Below are 14,869 nucleotides of genomic sequence, written 5' to 3'. Positions count from 1 at the left end.
TGAGGGAGTTAAAATTCAACCTGCTACAGTCATGGATTATAGAAAAATGACCAGATTTATGGACAATACCAATCTTCCATACCACACCTTCACTTTACCCAGTGAAAAGAACCTGAAGGTGGTTCTTTGTGGGAGGGTATCACTCAGCAGGATGCTCAGGTCATATAAAAGATCAATGCCTTTGGTGCTGGTGGAAATCAGCAATACACAAAAGCAGATCTATGAACTGACAGTAGTATGCAGACTCAAAATATCAACTGAGCCACTTAGGAAAAGAGCATCTGCAGGACAGTGTCATAGATGCCAAAGGTTTGGGCATGCCCAAAAATTATGTAAGGCTGCCTTCAGGTACTTGAAGTATGGCGAGGGACACCAGACCATTACATGCACCAAGCCACGCTCAACTCCAGCCTGCTGTGCAAACTGCAGAGGACCTCACCCCTGCCAACTACAAGGAATGCCTTTCCAATCCAACAAATCGAGGATCAGCTAAAGTCAATCTTGCTCCTCCACATAACGACGTTTTAAGCAACCAAGCAGGTCATCCCCCAGTCTGAAATACTTCAACTGCACAGGAAGGAACAACCATGACCAAAGCATATGCTGAGGCTGCTAGAACTAAGCCTCCTACATCTCTCGAGCTATAAAGCTCCAACATAACATCAGTTTTAACAGCCTCGCTTGCCACCATGCTGCAGGAATTCAGCAAGACATGCCCTTCACCAGAAAGAGATTCCTGCAAGGCACTCAAACCATTATAACAGCCATCTGTCATGAGTAAAAAATTCATACCATGCCATAACTTAAGAGAATGGCATGGAATGCAAATGGATTGATGAACAAGGTCTTGGAACTTCAAGAATTTGTGACTCGTCTCAGTGCTGATATCATCTTGATTGGTGAAACGCACCAAAGACCAGCTAATAATCCCAAAATCCGTGGATATGTTACCACTAAAGTGCAGAAATCAGTCATTCTGCAGATTATCTAGGTATTGTGCAGATTAACTACGGTGATCCGTTAATGTGCGGAAAATTGTTTCATTTCTCAAATTACCTAGGTAATCTGCACATTACCTACTAGGCACTCGTTAAAGTGAAAATAAGATCTTTGCTGGAACAACAGCAACGTTTCTGTATGTTTAAATTAAGATAATGTTATTTATTTATTTTTTGATATCTAAAGAATCAAGTTAATACAATCAAACAATCAACAAATTAGTTGATAGAATCAATCATCAATCAATTAATATAATACAAGGAATCAAACGGTTTAAAATATTATTACAATTAAGAAAAAAAACATATGATAAAATTATGTTTACTTATTAAAAAACCAAACTAAAAGTGGAGGGAGAGGGGGGAAGGAGTAGGGAAAGGAAATGAGAGAAACAAACTTTTGAACTTTAACGATACGGAAGCCGTTAATGTGCACATTACCTAGGTAAAATGTGGAAAACTCTTGATTCCCCACGTTAATGGAGCAAATCAGTTAATCTGCAGATTAGCTAGGTAATGTGCACATTAACGGTTTTCGCACTTTAGCGGTAACAGATACACTATGTACAGAAACGACAGAATTGTCACAAGAGGTGGAGACACAGCATATATATTAAGAGTTACTTGAATCATAATACAATAGCCAAGCCCCAAACAGTAAACCTGGAGGTGATGAGGTACATACCTGCAATGCTGGGAGTCTCATGATCTATGCTGCTTATAATCCTCCGAGTATTCCTCTGCTGACAACAGAACTGGACTCCATACTTGGTCCAAACGACTCCATAATAATAGCAGGAGACCTCAACTCAAAAAATACACACACATAGCTTGAATTAACACCAAAGGCCACACACTATTCAACTTTGCAATGCTCAACTCTGCTGTTGTGGTCGGTCCTACTTAGCCCACCCCACTTCAGCCCTTCAGGTAGCTCGGATGTACTAGACATCATCATCTTTAAAAATATAAGATACCAATTCAAATTGGAATCAGTTAACGAATTATCTTCTGACCACAGTCCCATAGTGCTTAATCTAGGTTCATCAGAATAGAATCAGTCAGACAATCCACTGTCTTCCACCCAACCAACCGTATCCCAGAAGAAATCATGGAGCTAATCAGAGCAAAAAATAGAGCCAGAAAGAGATACCACAATCCCAGAGCCCCACAAGACAAAACAGTATTGATCAACCTAAACAGACAGGTCTGGGAAGCTCTTCAAAAACATAGAAACCATCAATGGGAAACCAAATTGGCTAACATCAATACTGAAGATCATTCTGTCTGGAGATTCTTAACAGTGATCCACACCAAAAAGCTACTCATACCCCTATACAAACCAAGAAAGGGACAGTTCACAAAGATGAAGAGAAAGCTGAAGCACTCGTAGATAACCTTGAATCTCAGTGCAATCCATTTTATACAAATCTAAATATCAACTTTATATACATGATTCACCGTCATGTTAGGACAACCTTACGACTGTTAACTCTGAACATATCACTCCTACAGATCTGGCAGAAATGATAAATATCATCACCCATCTAAACAGTAAAAAAGCTCCAGGACCAGATGGCATAACTAACAGAATAGTAAAACTACTCCCAAAAAAGGCCATAGTCCATCTCGTCAACATTACAAATGCCATTTTTAGATTCCAGCATTTCCCTACTACATGGAAAACAGCCACCATCATGCCATTGAAGAAGCCAGGAAAATATCCTTACCTTCCCAAAAGCTACAGACCCATAAGCCTGTTGTCCATCCTTGGAAAGGTTACAGAGAAAGTGATCCTCTCAAGATTCCAAGCAAAAATAGATAAGTTAGAAATTTTGCCTAATGAACAGTTTGGCTTCCATAAGGCCCATAGTACAACTCAACAAGTACACTAGCTGGTAGAAATCATTACTAAAGGCTATAACTGGAAACTCAATATGGCTGCCATCTTCATCGACGCAGAGAAGGCGTTTGACAAAGTATGGCATCAAGGCCTTCTCTACAAACTGATAAAATTTAACTTGCCAATCAAGTTAATAAAAATAATCCACTCTTACCTGAATGACAGATATATGCAGGTCAGGGTCGGCGAAACGGTTTCGACCAGACGCAGGGTCTCGGCAGGCGTGCCTCAGGGATCTCTTCTGGCCTCTCTCCTATTCTCAATTTACGTAGCGGACATCCCTCTGAACTCAAGAACAACATTCACTGCATTATATGCAGATGATACTGAACTGATGGCAAGATCTCTGAGTCCAAAACTGGCAACTAAAAGACTTCAAACCAGCATACACATTTTAGAAAAGTGGATAGCAGACTGGAGGATCCAAGTTAACCCCCAGAAAAGCTCAGTCATACTGTTTACTAGAAAGAAAATCCATAGCATAGAGGACATTTATTTATTGGGAGTAAAGAATCCATGGCAGACTGAAGTTAAATATCTTGGAGTGATTCTTGATAGTAAACTCCTGTTCATCAAACATATAAGTTACATTACCTCGAAGACATCCAAAGTCTTAACACAGCTCTACCCTATGATCAACAGACAAAGTAAACTGGACACACAAACAATATTAACAATTTACAAGATGGTAATTTGACCGGTCATCGCTTATGCATCCCCCTGCATGGAGCCACACCATGAATACAAACATTCTGAAACTTCAGAGATTACAGAATAAGTGCCTGAGGATGATTCTGGATGCCCCTTGGTTTATTAGAAACTCCCAGATCCATAGAGAAGTTAATATCCCTTATATCTCTTCCCTTCTCTTAGATCTAGCTGAGAAGTTCTTTACCAAGACAAGCAACCATCCAAACCCGTTAATCAAGGAAGCTTTGGAATATAATGAAGCAGAAAGTTACAAATATAAAAGACCAAAGTCTATCTTAAGTTCAGCTGAACACAGCTAATTTCACTGCCCTCAATGGGCAAGCATATAGCTCACAAATACTCCATTCAAAGTTCTTTCATTACAGACAAAGGGGAATATGAAAAGCAATTTTGCTTCACCCATCTAGCCAGAAATGTTATTCGTTCATTAATCCAGCATTATTTCTTGCTGAATGCAGAAACTATGAAAGTTTCATACGAAATTTGACCAGAGAGCTTACGGGAATACGCTTGCTGGTATTTTATAATATTGGTGATATGCTATTCCATAATATATTCCATTTGCTATAGGTGATTTGCTATACACTGACCGACATTTTATAATATTGGTTATTTGCTATTCTGTGGGTGCTCACTACACACCTTGCACACCCTGAATAAATTCCCCTGGTATCTACCAATGTTAAGTTTCACACAGCTTAGAAGAATACAGTTGTGTTGTCGGTATTCTTATTCGTCGGTATACATATAACAACTGGAATTTGAAATAGTTCATTAATTATTCAAATGGTTTCATGAAACTCTTGTGTTTCACACAGAATTTGACGCATACCTGAATGATATTCACCCTTGTATTAAATTCACTTTTGAATTGGGTGGATGGCTGGGTGTGCACTAAGACAATTGCACCCAGAAATCAGTAAAATTGGAGGTCTTTACCATTTCTAGAACAAACCCATAGTATTCGAACAAAACATACTAAACTTCTCAGTTTACAGGAAGCCAACAAACACTGAGCGTTACTTGCATGTTACTTCTCATCACTATCTGGCACAAAAAACAGACATGATTTGCACCCGACATGACAGAGTTTTCAAAATCTCCACTAATATAGATAAAGGAAACATGCTTAATTATGAGAGCTTCAATAAGAAAAGTATCACTGCCTATGTTATTGTTGATAGTGGATTTCCTACTGTTCCGGACACAAGCATACAAAGGATTTGAAATAGTAAGTGATCCCCTATTTAGTTTTGAGCAGGATTCAGTTGAATTGCATACTGAAAAGAAGTGTGCATAAAAAACTTTTGAAATGAATCAAAGATGAGCAGCTTTCAGAGTTGAACTGCATACTGAAATACACCAACATTATTCAAGAAAAACTGAAAGATTTTGAATACAAGAACCAGATCTTTGAGATTCATTGGCAAGAAATGATAGAAAAATCAGAACTCCATGTTGGACTCAGAAAATTAAAGAGGTATTAAGGAAAAGAAGAAGGCACATAAAAAGTTTCTGACAAGTAAGTCAGCTTGTGATCTTAGAGAATACAGAGAAAAATGTAAGAAAGTGAAGTGGCAAAATATTCTGGAGGCTATTGAAAAAAGCTTAGAAATGGAAGAATGTGTACTGTAAAATGAATCAGATGATAAAGGTGACATGAAACTGAAGATAAAGATATTGTAGATGTGTGGAATAATTAATTTAAAAGATTGCTGAATGAAACAAACAGTCATAGTATGATGGTAGAAAACACTCAACATGAGGACAATCAGAGATACATATAAATATGTGAAGTACAAAAAAGCCATCAAAAACTTGAAATGTGGAAAGGCAGCTGGAATGGATGAAATTCAACCAGAAGTACCCGTATGCAGGTATAAAAGTTTTACAGTGGTTACATGGCATAATTCAGAAGGCCTGGTTATTGGGTTGAATTCCAAATGATTGTAGTAGAGTTCTCATTCTACCCATCTATAAAAAGGGAAATAAAACTGCATGTGAGAATTTCAGAATCATTTCCCTACTGAGTGTTCCTTGTAAGATTTATACAAGTATACTTGAAAATAGCTAAGAAAAATTGTGGAAGGAAAGCTTGGTAAAGTACAAATTGGATTCATGCCACATTGAGGTTATTAGGATCAGATTTTTTTTTATTTTTTTTTTAAGGCAAATAGTTGTAAAATCTTTGGATTATAAGAAGGATTTGTATTTATGTTTCTTAGATCTGGGAAAGGTATATGACAAGGTGCCAAGAGGAAAACTCTTCAAAATAGTACAGTTATATGGTGTAAATCAGAAATTATATCAAGGAATTAAGCTAATTAATTAATAGAGCATTTCATCAGTGTAGTATATAGCCATATGGCAGAAGTAGTGTCTAAAGTTTTTTTGTTTTTTTTTTCAAAGTATTTCATGCATAGATTGGTCAGGGAAGGGAAATCAAATAGTCCACAGAAGTGCCTTAACTCTAAATTTTATCCTACCAGGTAAATAATATTAAAATATAATTTAATATTAATATTAATATTTAATATTAATATTAATATATTATAATAAAAATAAGAAGCAGATATGTTGGTAGGTGGGAACAGAGTTTGAAGTAGTTGTAAATTTTCCTTTAGATGACGTAGAGAGAGTGGCTGTGTCATAACTGACTATAGTGTGTAATATCTTTGAAGATGGCATAATAAGAGACAAGATTTAATTGTGCACAAAAGTTATGACCAGTGAATTGAGAGACAGCTTGGGCTAGCTATTTGACTAGTTTATGTGTAGGAACTAGTACTTTTAAAGGTATCATTGGACTGTTTTGTGTGTTTTGTCACTTATCAATCTGGAAGGGGAATCGTTTGTTTCTTTTTGATGGCAAGAATGACAAATACTTGTTGACCATTGACTTAATAATTAAAGAAAATTTTGTTAATTATTATATATAAGCATTTGTATCTTTCCATTAAACAAAATATGATAATTCAAGTAATTTTTATATATATGGAAATAATTATGTATATACAGTTGAACCTTGAACAACATATAATTTTTTATAGTTTATTAAAGTTTATCATGATTATTTTTGTGACTGTTTGTTGTTGTTGAATACATATTACTAATTCATTTCAAAATTAACATCCCATATGTATATACAGATTTCCAAAAATGCAGTAAGCATGCCAACATTCAGACATCCTCTATATACTGTGCTGTATACGGATGAATATGGCCAAGCATGAGCAGGTGTTGGTCTTGTGTCTCTTATTTTGTATCTGTTTAAAAATGGGTAATCTGGTCTTAAAGTTAACCAACCTGTAGTTCAAATTTAGCTTTTCTATCTTTACAAACAGTTTTCTTAATGTAAGAACTTTTATTAATGAGATGAGAATGAAATTTATTGAGAATTTTAGGACACATCTGATTATTTCCAGTTGTTGTTTACTTTGCAGAATACATTTTGAAGACATATCATAGCTTGTGGATGTAAGTGTGTGTGTGTGTGGGGGGGGAGATCAGTAATGTGTGGGAAAGAGTTCAAGACCATTTGAAAGCTACTGAAGAGAATAAACAGAGTAGATTGTTGTTCTTGACCAAAACAACTAAAACAATAAGCTTAGTTTTGCCCCAGTCTCGATTCTAATTCATTTGTCTGTTTTGGAGGTTGAAAAACTTGCCATTTCTTTATAAGACAGAGTAACCAAAACATAGATGAATAATGAGCCGAAGCAGGAACTGCACAGGTTTGGGGGAAGGTATAGGCAGTAAGATAGCCAACAGTTGCACAAGAAGTATAAAGCACAGGCCAGAAAAGTAATGGGGTGTATTTATGTAGTTGATAAACAAACAGACATTTAGAAGAATGATTGCATTTGTTCTAGGTGGTGCTGCTTCTAGGGTGATATTGGCAGGCAATATGTTGGAAAAGTCCAATAAATATTTTATTATAAATTAAAGATGCCAAGAAATTATATTCTTGGTTTTATCCTTTATCCAAGTGTAAGCAAACAAAGTTTGCATGTGAAGTATGGAGGAAAGTGGACAGCATTCAGTGTGGAGATGGAAAGTAGGAGGCTAGAAGCTGATGAATGTTAAAGTTTTAATTATTAAATAGGTATGACATTCTGTAACCTTATTTACTCTTCCTGAAGAGTTTCCGAAGAGTGAATAAGTTGTCACTGTTGGCCATTTTGTGTTTAAGTGATTAGTGGCAAAGGTGTTGTAGAAGTAATAATACAAGGTTAGATCGACAAAAATAGAAATACACTGGTTATTAAAGGATGGGCTTGCTTCAGTAATCTGGTCCTATTTAATAATAGGATAACTGTATTTAATAGAAGGAATGCATACATAGCCATTTTTTCTAGATTTTGCAAAGATTGATAGAGTACGAATTAGCATTGAAATTAAGTATACTAGGAATGAATAGTAGATAGCTTGCATTTTTGAATAGTTTGCTAGTAGACATCTCTAATAATGAATGATATTGTTCATCATTGAAGAATGTCATTCAATGTTGCTCTAAAAGTTCAAGAAAAAGATGGCATAATTACCATAATCAATATTTTGATGGAGGGCTGGTAATGTGTTGTTGTGTTTCAAAATATTTGTGTGATACAGCATCTTGGATTTTCTAAAAATAAATGTTTACTTTTATATTTTTAAATTGTTAATCTCTTAATTTCCTCTATGAAAAGAAAAGTATTATTACTTTGTAAATGTTTTTAAATATAGTATACAAATTCTTATAACTTAATTCTTGAAATAAACAACTTGAGCTGTCATCAGAAGGAAAAGTTTACATAGTGAAATGATTTGATTTGAGCTTATCATTTGAAGTCTAATAATGTAAGTAAAAAAAAACATGACACAAGAGATTACAGTTTGATATAATTTGCATTGTCTTAGAAATATCTTATATGTAAAGAAAATGCCATATATTCCTGCAATATAAAATAATAAATAGTAATTAAGGATGACTTGTCTGATATTTATTATTATTTTTAATTGTTGAGAATGTATCTAACTGAATGACAAAAGTCGTAAGGTGAAAATAAAATAATGTCAGTCACGTAGCCACTTTTATATTTCAGGTGACCTCCTACTTTCTCATTATATATGTTTTTTTTTTTTTTTGAAATAATTCAAAAAGGGCTAATTGTGACATGTGGAAGTGTTTGTATCAATTATCCCCCCCCCCTCCCCCCACACACAGTGTTTTTCTCTCAGTATAATTATGCTGAAATTTTCAGAGCTTATTAAGCAGTGCAAAAAATGACTATATTCCAAATTTTGTCAAATCAATTTAATAACATGACCCTGCAGAGGTTTGCAGTGAAAGAACTCCCCCCCCCCCCACACACACATTAATTTTTATCTGTTTGTGATGAATTTCCAGAGAATCTTAAGCAACCTAATAAATGACTATTTTTAATTTGATTGTATTATAAAACTTTTCAGTACAGTCAGACTATTTTGGTCTGACTATACTGAAAACTATATTCCCAACTTCAAAATTAGTGCAATGATCTGATTCAGAGAGGCCTGCAGAGAAATACTATTCACTCATTTTGGTTCAGTTTTGCCAAAATTCCTAGAAATTATTAAAACACTACAAGAAATAACTATTTCAAAATTTGATTGAAATTGGTTGAATGATGTTCCTATCAAGATTTCTGTAGAGGAGGTGGGGAAGAAGAAAGAAATACTTTTTTTGGCCATTTTTTGCTACTTCAATATGCTCTAGCTTTTATTAATTGAATTCAATCCATATATGGCAAAATACAAAGGATCAAATGTTTAATGACTGGTTTAACAGCAGGTATTTTTACTTTAATAATTCTTGTTATAAGAGTGAGTATACAGTACTTATGCATCACCTTTGTGACTTTTGATTTAGTAGTAATTATATTCTCAGTTAACCTGTATTGAATCTGTAACAGAGGTGAAAATCCTAATAAGGTTATCTTCAAGAAATGTAGTGTTGTAAATAACTTTACTTTATTTAAGGAAATACTAGTTGAAAGATGGAAGAGAATCTTGAGATTGGATTTTTTTGAAATTGCCCTCAAATCTGAATTATTGTTAAGGTTAATTTGACTGATTACTGTATTATTATGTATTCTGATAAACTATTTATTCAAAAAGTTATTTTGATGTTATTGGTGAGATACAGAAACTGCTTTATTAATAAGTTTCTCTGTGCCTTTAAAATAAAAATAGAAATAGCAACAGCAAACCTTGTAGGTAGTGATAGTCAATGCAATGTTTGTTTTAATACATTATTGGATTACTAAGTTGTTATAACGTGTCGCTATAGCTGAAATGTATTACAATGCATCTATGTATGCCAGTTCTGTGTAATTTCTATATCTCCAATTGCCAATTATTTTCTGTTTTTTGTTTGTGGTAGGTATTAATGGAGGCACATATTTAGGAATAGAACCATTGCTAAAGGCAAAAGAAATGGCAGATCCTGAAGTAGATCATCTAGGTGTTATGGCATATGTGGCACGCTTTCAACAGATAAAGCCAAATAAAAGACCAGGAGATAAAATTAGCATCACAGGGACTGATTTGAATAATGTCCATGTTAATAAGTCAGTAAGTAATTATCTATTTTGTTTTGATTTGAAATTTGTTTTAATTTGTACATGTATAATTTATTTAACATTATTATCTGTTGCAGTAAGGAGGCATGGTGGTGGAATGAGGAGGTGCAGTTGGAGATCAAGGAAAATAAAGAGGCAAAGAAAAAAAATGGGACATGACTGGAACTAGAGCCGACAAGGAGGCATATAGATTAGCAAAGAAAAATGCAAAGAGAACTGTGGCAAGGGCGAAAGCGAGGGCAGTTGATGAGGTTTATGAAGAACTGGAGAGAAACGGTGGCGAAGCTCAGTTGTTGAGAATAGCGAAAGCCAGAGATAAGGCCTCGAAAGACATAACATCAGTCAAGCAGATAAAGGATGCCTCAGGAGTAGTATTACAAGACGAGGACAAAATCAGAGGAAGATGGAAAGAATATTTCCGAAAACTACTAAATGAGGAGAATCCAAGAGAGAGGTGCAAGGATGGAGAGGGAAATGAAAGACCGGTGCAAGACATAAGTAGAGAGGAAGTGGTTTGGGTACTGAGAAAAATGAAGAATGGAAAGGCTGTGGGAGCAGACCAGATACCTGGGGAAGTGTGGAAAAGTTTGGGCAGTGAGGGCATGGATATGTTATGGGATCTGATGTGTAAAATAGCCCAACAGGGAAAAGATACCAGAGGAATGGAGGAAAAGTATTCTCGTCCCAATCTACAAAGGAAGAGGGGATGTTCAAGACTGTGGCAACTATAGAGGAATCAAGCTGATGTCACACACATTAAAAATATGGGAAAGAGTAATTGAAGCAAGGTTACGGCAGGAAACAAAAATTGGTGAGGAGCAGTTTGGATTTATGCCAGGAAGAGGGACAATGGATGCAATATTTGCGCTAAGGTTTTTTGTTTTATTAAAATTTGACAGTTGCTTTGGTGCCTTTATAATTATTTGTAATAAAGGTTTATAGTTCTGAATCTAACATCATAGATTTTAAGATGTTTATCATTTTGTTCCTGTCAGTGGAATCAAATGCTTGTTTGAAGTCAATAAAACTTCAGTATATATAGGTAAGTTTTTAAGTCCAGTACTTTTCAGCCAGGCTATTAACTGTAAAAATATGGTCTGTAGTAGACCTCTCCAGGTCTGAATCCTGCTTGATCTTCTCCTGTTGTCTCATTCATTAAAGTCTGAATTCTATTTTGAATAATGCATGTGAAGATTTATAGCTATGACTTAGCAATGTTATGGAGCTATAATTTTCAGGCCTTCTTTTATCTCTCTTTTTGAGAATTGCTATTATGATGCCTGTCTTCCAGTCATCTGGAATTTCACCAGTATATAGTATTTGGTTAAAAAGTTCAAGCAAGAAATCGATGGCTTCTGTGCCACCATATTTCCATAGCTCTGTAGGAAATTCATCATAACCAGGTGACTTAGACAAGTTCATTTGGTTTATTGCATTCAAAATTTCTTCCTTTATTATGAATTGGGCTTTTTCTCTTTCTGCCTCTTCATTTGTGTTTTTTTCAGTCTTCTTCTCTCTGGAAAAGTATCTGGTAATATTCTTTCCAAATTTTTTTAATCTCTTGAATTGATCCAGTTTCAACATTGTTTTTATCTTTCTGTGTTTTATCTACAGAAGTCATACTCCCTCTGGAGTATGAAACTTCTGTAGTGCCAGGAAGTTAATGCTAGGAAACACAGCAGCACAGCCAACAGAGATCTCTGATCTTGAACCAGCACTATAGATGGACAAGAAATCAGACTGGGCTGCTCTGTATGCATTAAACATTTGTAGGTAGACAGTATGAGACTTCCATGGATGACAAAGTGAGAGGTTGTGGGCTAGATTGCAAATCTGCTATGGAGCAATGTTGTTATGTTTGGTGCATGTAATGTCAGCATTCATGCCAATAGCCTGCATAATTTAACATTCATGAACTTGACATTGTCAGCATCCAGGAATGCATTAGCAGAGCTAATCTCAGGTGGTATGGACAACTGTTTCCAAGTGATAGAGCCTATTCATTTGCTTCAACATAAAGACTTTGAGAGGGCAATGTGTGAAAGGAACCAGTAGCTATCCATATACCCTCATGATAGAAGGGATTGAAACATCACAGGTTATTCTGTTTTGAAGAACTTTATACTTGAGACCTGGATTGAGCTTTGAATGTATAAGTGCATGATAAAGCTGTAGCAATGATGACTGATCCAGACCCCCATCCAATAGAGAATAGATTGCAAATCAAATTCAATTCCCTCTTGCACTTTTGTCTTAGTTTATGAATGTGTGCAAGGAATGTAAGTTTCTTTCAAAGATGAGTCCCAAGACCTTGGCTTGTGTTGCTACTGGAATAACAGTTTGTTCCATTTTTAATTTTCAGGATTTGTGTAAAGAGTACATTTTTGACAGATTGGATTTTTGTATGACCACCTGGATATTTTGGTGATAAGCAAATATTAGAATGGACAGAGGCAAGTGAGGAATGTAGAGTATGAGGACAGATTTAAGAGAATGTGAATGTGTTCTTGGAAACTTTGCAGTTAGGAAATGAAAAGATGATATTGTTGAGACATACAAGTTTGTGAAGAGACCTTATCAGATAAATATAATGGAGTTATTGAATAGAGTAATAGATGGTGGCAAAATGATATGAGATGTAAGCTGAATGTATCCGCAGTGCTCAATTTATTAGAGGGAGAGTGAAACTGGGAAAAATCATGTGATCTCATATCTCTCTCTCTCTCTCTCTGTCAGTCACCTGATGAGTTACTAGTTAGCCAGTTTGCCTTGCTTAGCTGTAAATATAGTTTTTGTGGACACATGTTTTGCATCATTGTTGCAAAAAAGGATAGCGATGATTGTGGGGCTTCAGATTTAAACATTTTTCCAAAATGTCATAACAGGAGATAAATTTTGGGTGTACAGCTATGATACTAAGACCAAGATTCAGAGTTCATGAGGGAAAGCACCTAACTCGCCCCAGCCAAAGAAGGTGTACCAATCGATATCCAGTGTGCAAGTCCGGTTACTTGCCATTTTCAATCTGCAGGGGATTGTGTGTGTGTGTGTGTGTGCGTGCATGTGTGCGTGCTTGCCTGCATGCGCGCGCATGTGCAGAGTTTGTACCTAGTCACTACAGTCAACTCTAAATGTTATAAAGGAATACTGGAATATTTTGGGAATGATGTGCACCAAAAAAGACAACAGAAGTGGGTGCATGGTTTCACATTGCATCACAACAATGCTCCCTGCCACACAGTTCTTCTTATTTGACAGTTCTTGTTAGACAAAAAAATTACTGTGTCTGCATGTGCCCATATTCACTCACTTTAGCATCCTGTGATCTCTGGCTCTTTTCTATTGAAATCAGTGATGAAAAGAAAGCATTTTGCCTAGTCCAAGAATTTGAAATGGCCATGACAATGCACCTTAAAGAACCAAAGAAAGATGACTTCCATATCTGTTTCAAAAAGTGGATGGAACATTGAGACAAGTGTGTGGCAAGCCAAGGAGATTAATTTATCTTTGTATTTAGGTTAATACACTTTCTTAAATTCTAAATTTCACCATATTTTTTGATTACATCTCGTTAGTCATCTGTGAAAACTGTATGAGCATCATTGTTATTATTATTGCTTTATTCACATAATTGACACACAGTCAAAACAAGATTATTATTATTATTATTGCATGAACACCTTCATGGAATCCTAAGACTCGTTGTGGGAGACCCAAACTATCAACACAATATCTATTTTACCTCTCCTTGAAACCATTAACAGACAAACCACTCACAAGTGACTCAGCAACTCATTTCATTCATTCATCGCTCTCCAAGCGAAAAATCTGTTGTCCTCATGCCCTTGCTAACTACACTCTTATTGAGATTACAGGGTTGACCTCTTGTTCTGCCCTTTTCTTGTTGACCTTTTGTTTCTTGTGCTAACATATTTCCCCTGCATCAATACTATTAAAGCCTTTAAGTAAGTTAAATGTTTTTCTATTATATTACCCCTTTTTCACCAATCAACCAATTTTTGCAATCCCTCACCATTTTAGTCACTCATCTCTAGATCCTCTCCACCACTTCCTTATCTCCAAGAAATCCAGGTAACCTGACCTGAGCACATTAATCCAGATGTGGTTGTATCTAGGCTTTATAAAGAAAATTGATGACTCCTTTATCTTTGCTTGTTAGTGTATTCTTCAATAACCAAGTAATCCTGTGAGCCACCCTGGATACTTTAGCAATATGCTTCTAAACTTTAGCTCTCTATCTGCTATCACCAAATCCCTGTTCTTGTCAGTTTCCTAGGATGCAATTCCCTCAGTGTGATACACAGCTTGTAATCTTTATATCCCAGAATGCATACCATATTTACTCGAATATAACTCGCCCTCGTGTATAACTTGCACCTCTGATTTTACTTTATGCAAAAAAAAGAAATTAAAAAGTTTCGCATATACCTTGCACATGAAAAAAAGTTTAAACACATTCACATCAGGGGGGGATAGTAACTCGCTCCCTGCAGTAAACAACATGCCCTCCTCAATAGCCACTATACTGCAAACACAAGAAAAACAAGTAGTTTTATTGTATCACTGAATAAGGTACAGAGAGATTTGCAGTCTGTGTAATATATTTCTCAGCAAATAGTGCAATAAAAACAACT

At 35.6% G+C, this 14,869-nt stretch overlaps 1 protein-coding gene across 1 annotated transcript in view; it reads left to right on the top strand.

Moving 5' to 3' along the window:
* jbug (filamin-type immunoglobulin domains fbug) overlaps positions 1–14,869 on the top strand; it is an 879,391-nt gene that overhangs the window by 195,489 nt on the left and 669,033 nt on the right. The window contains exon 6 of the mRNA XM_090401914.1: positions 10,016–10,206. Coding sequence (XP_090258040.1) covers positions 10,016–10,206 — 191 coding nt within the window. The remainder of the gene's footprint in view (positions 1–10,015; positions 10,207–14,869) is intronic.

This window comes from Typopeltis vanoorti, chromosome 12 (genome assembly GCF_054136105.1).
Source record: "Typopeltis vanoorti isolate ZY-2024b chromosome 12, IOZ_Tvanoo_1.0, whole genome shotgun sequence".
NCBI lineage: Eukaryota > Metazoa > Arthropoda > Arachnida > Uropygi > Thelyphonidae > Typopeltis > Typopeltis vanoorti.
The sequence above is the reverse complement of the archived record's forward strand: the minus strand, read 5'-3'. Positions and strand labels throughout refer to the sequence as shown.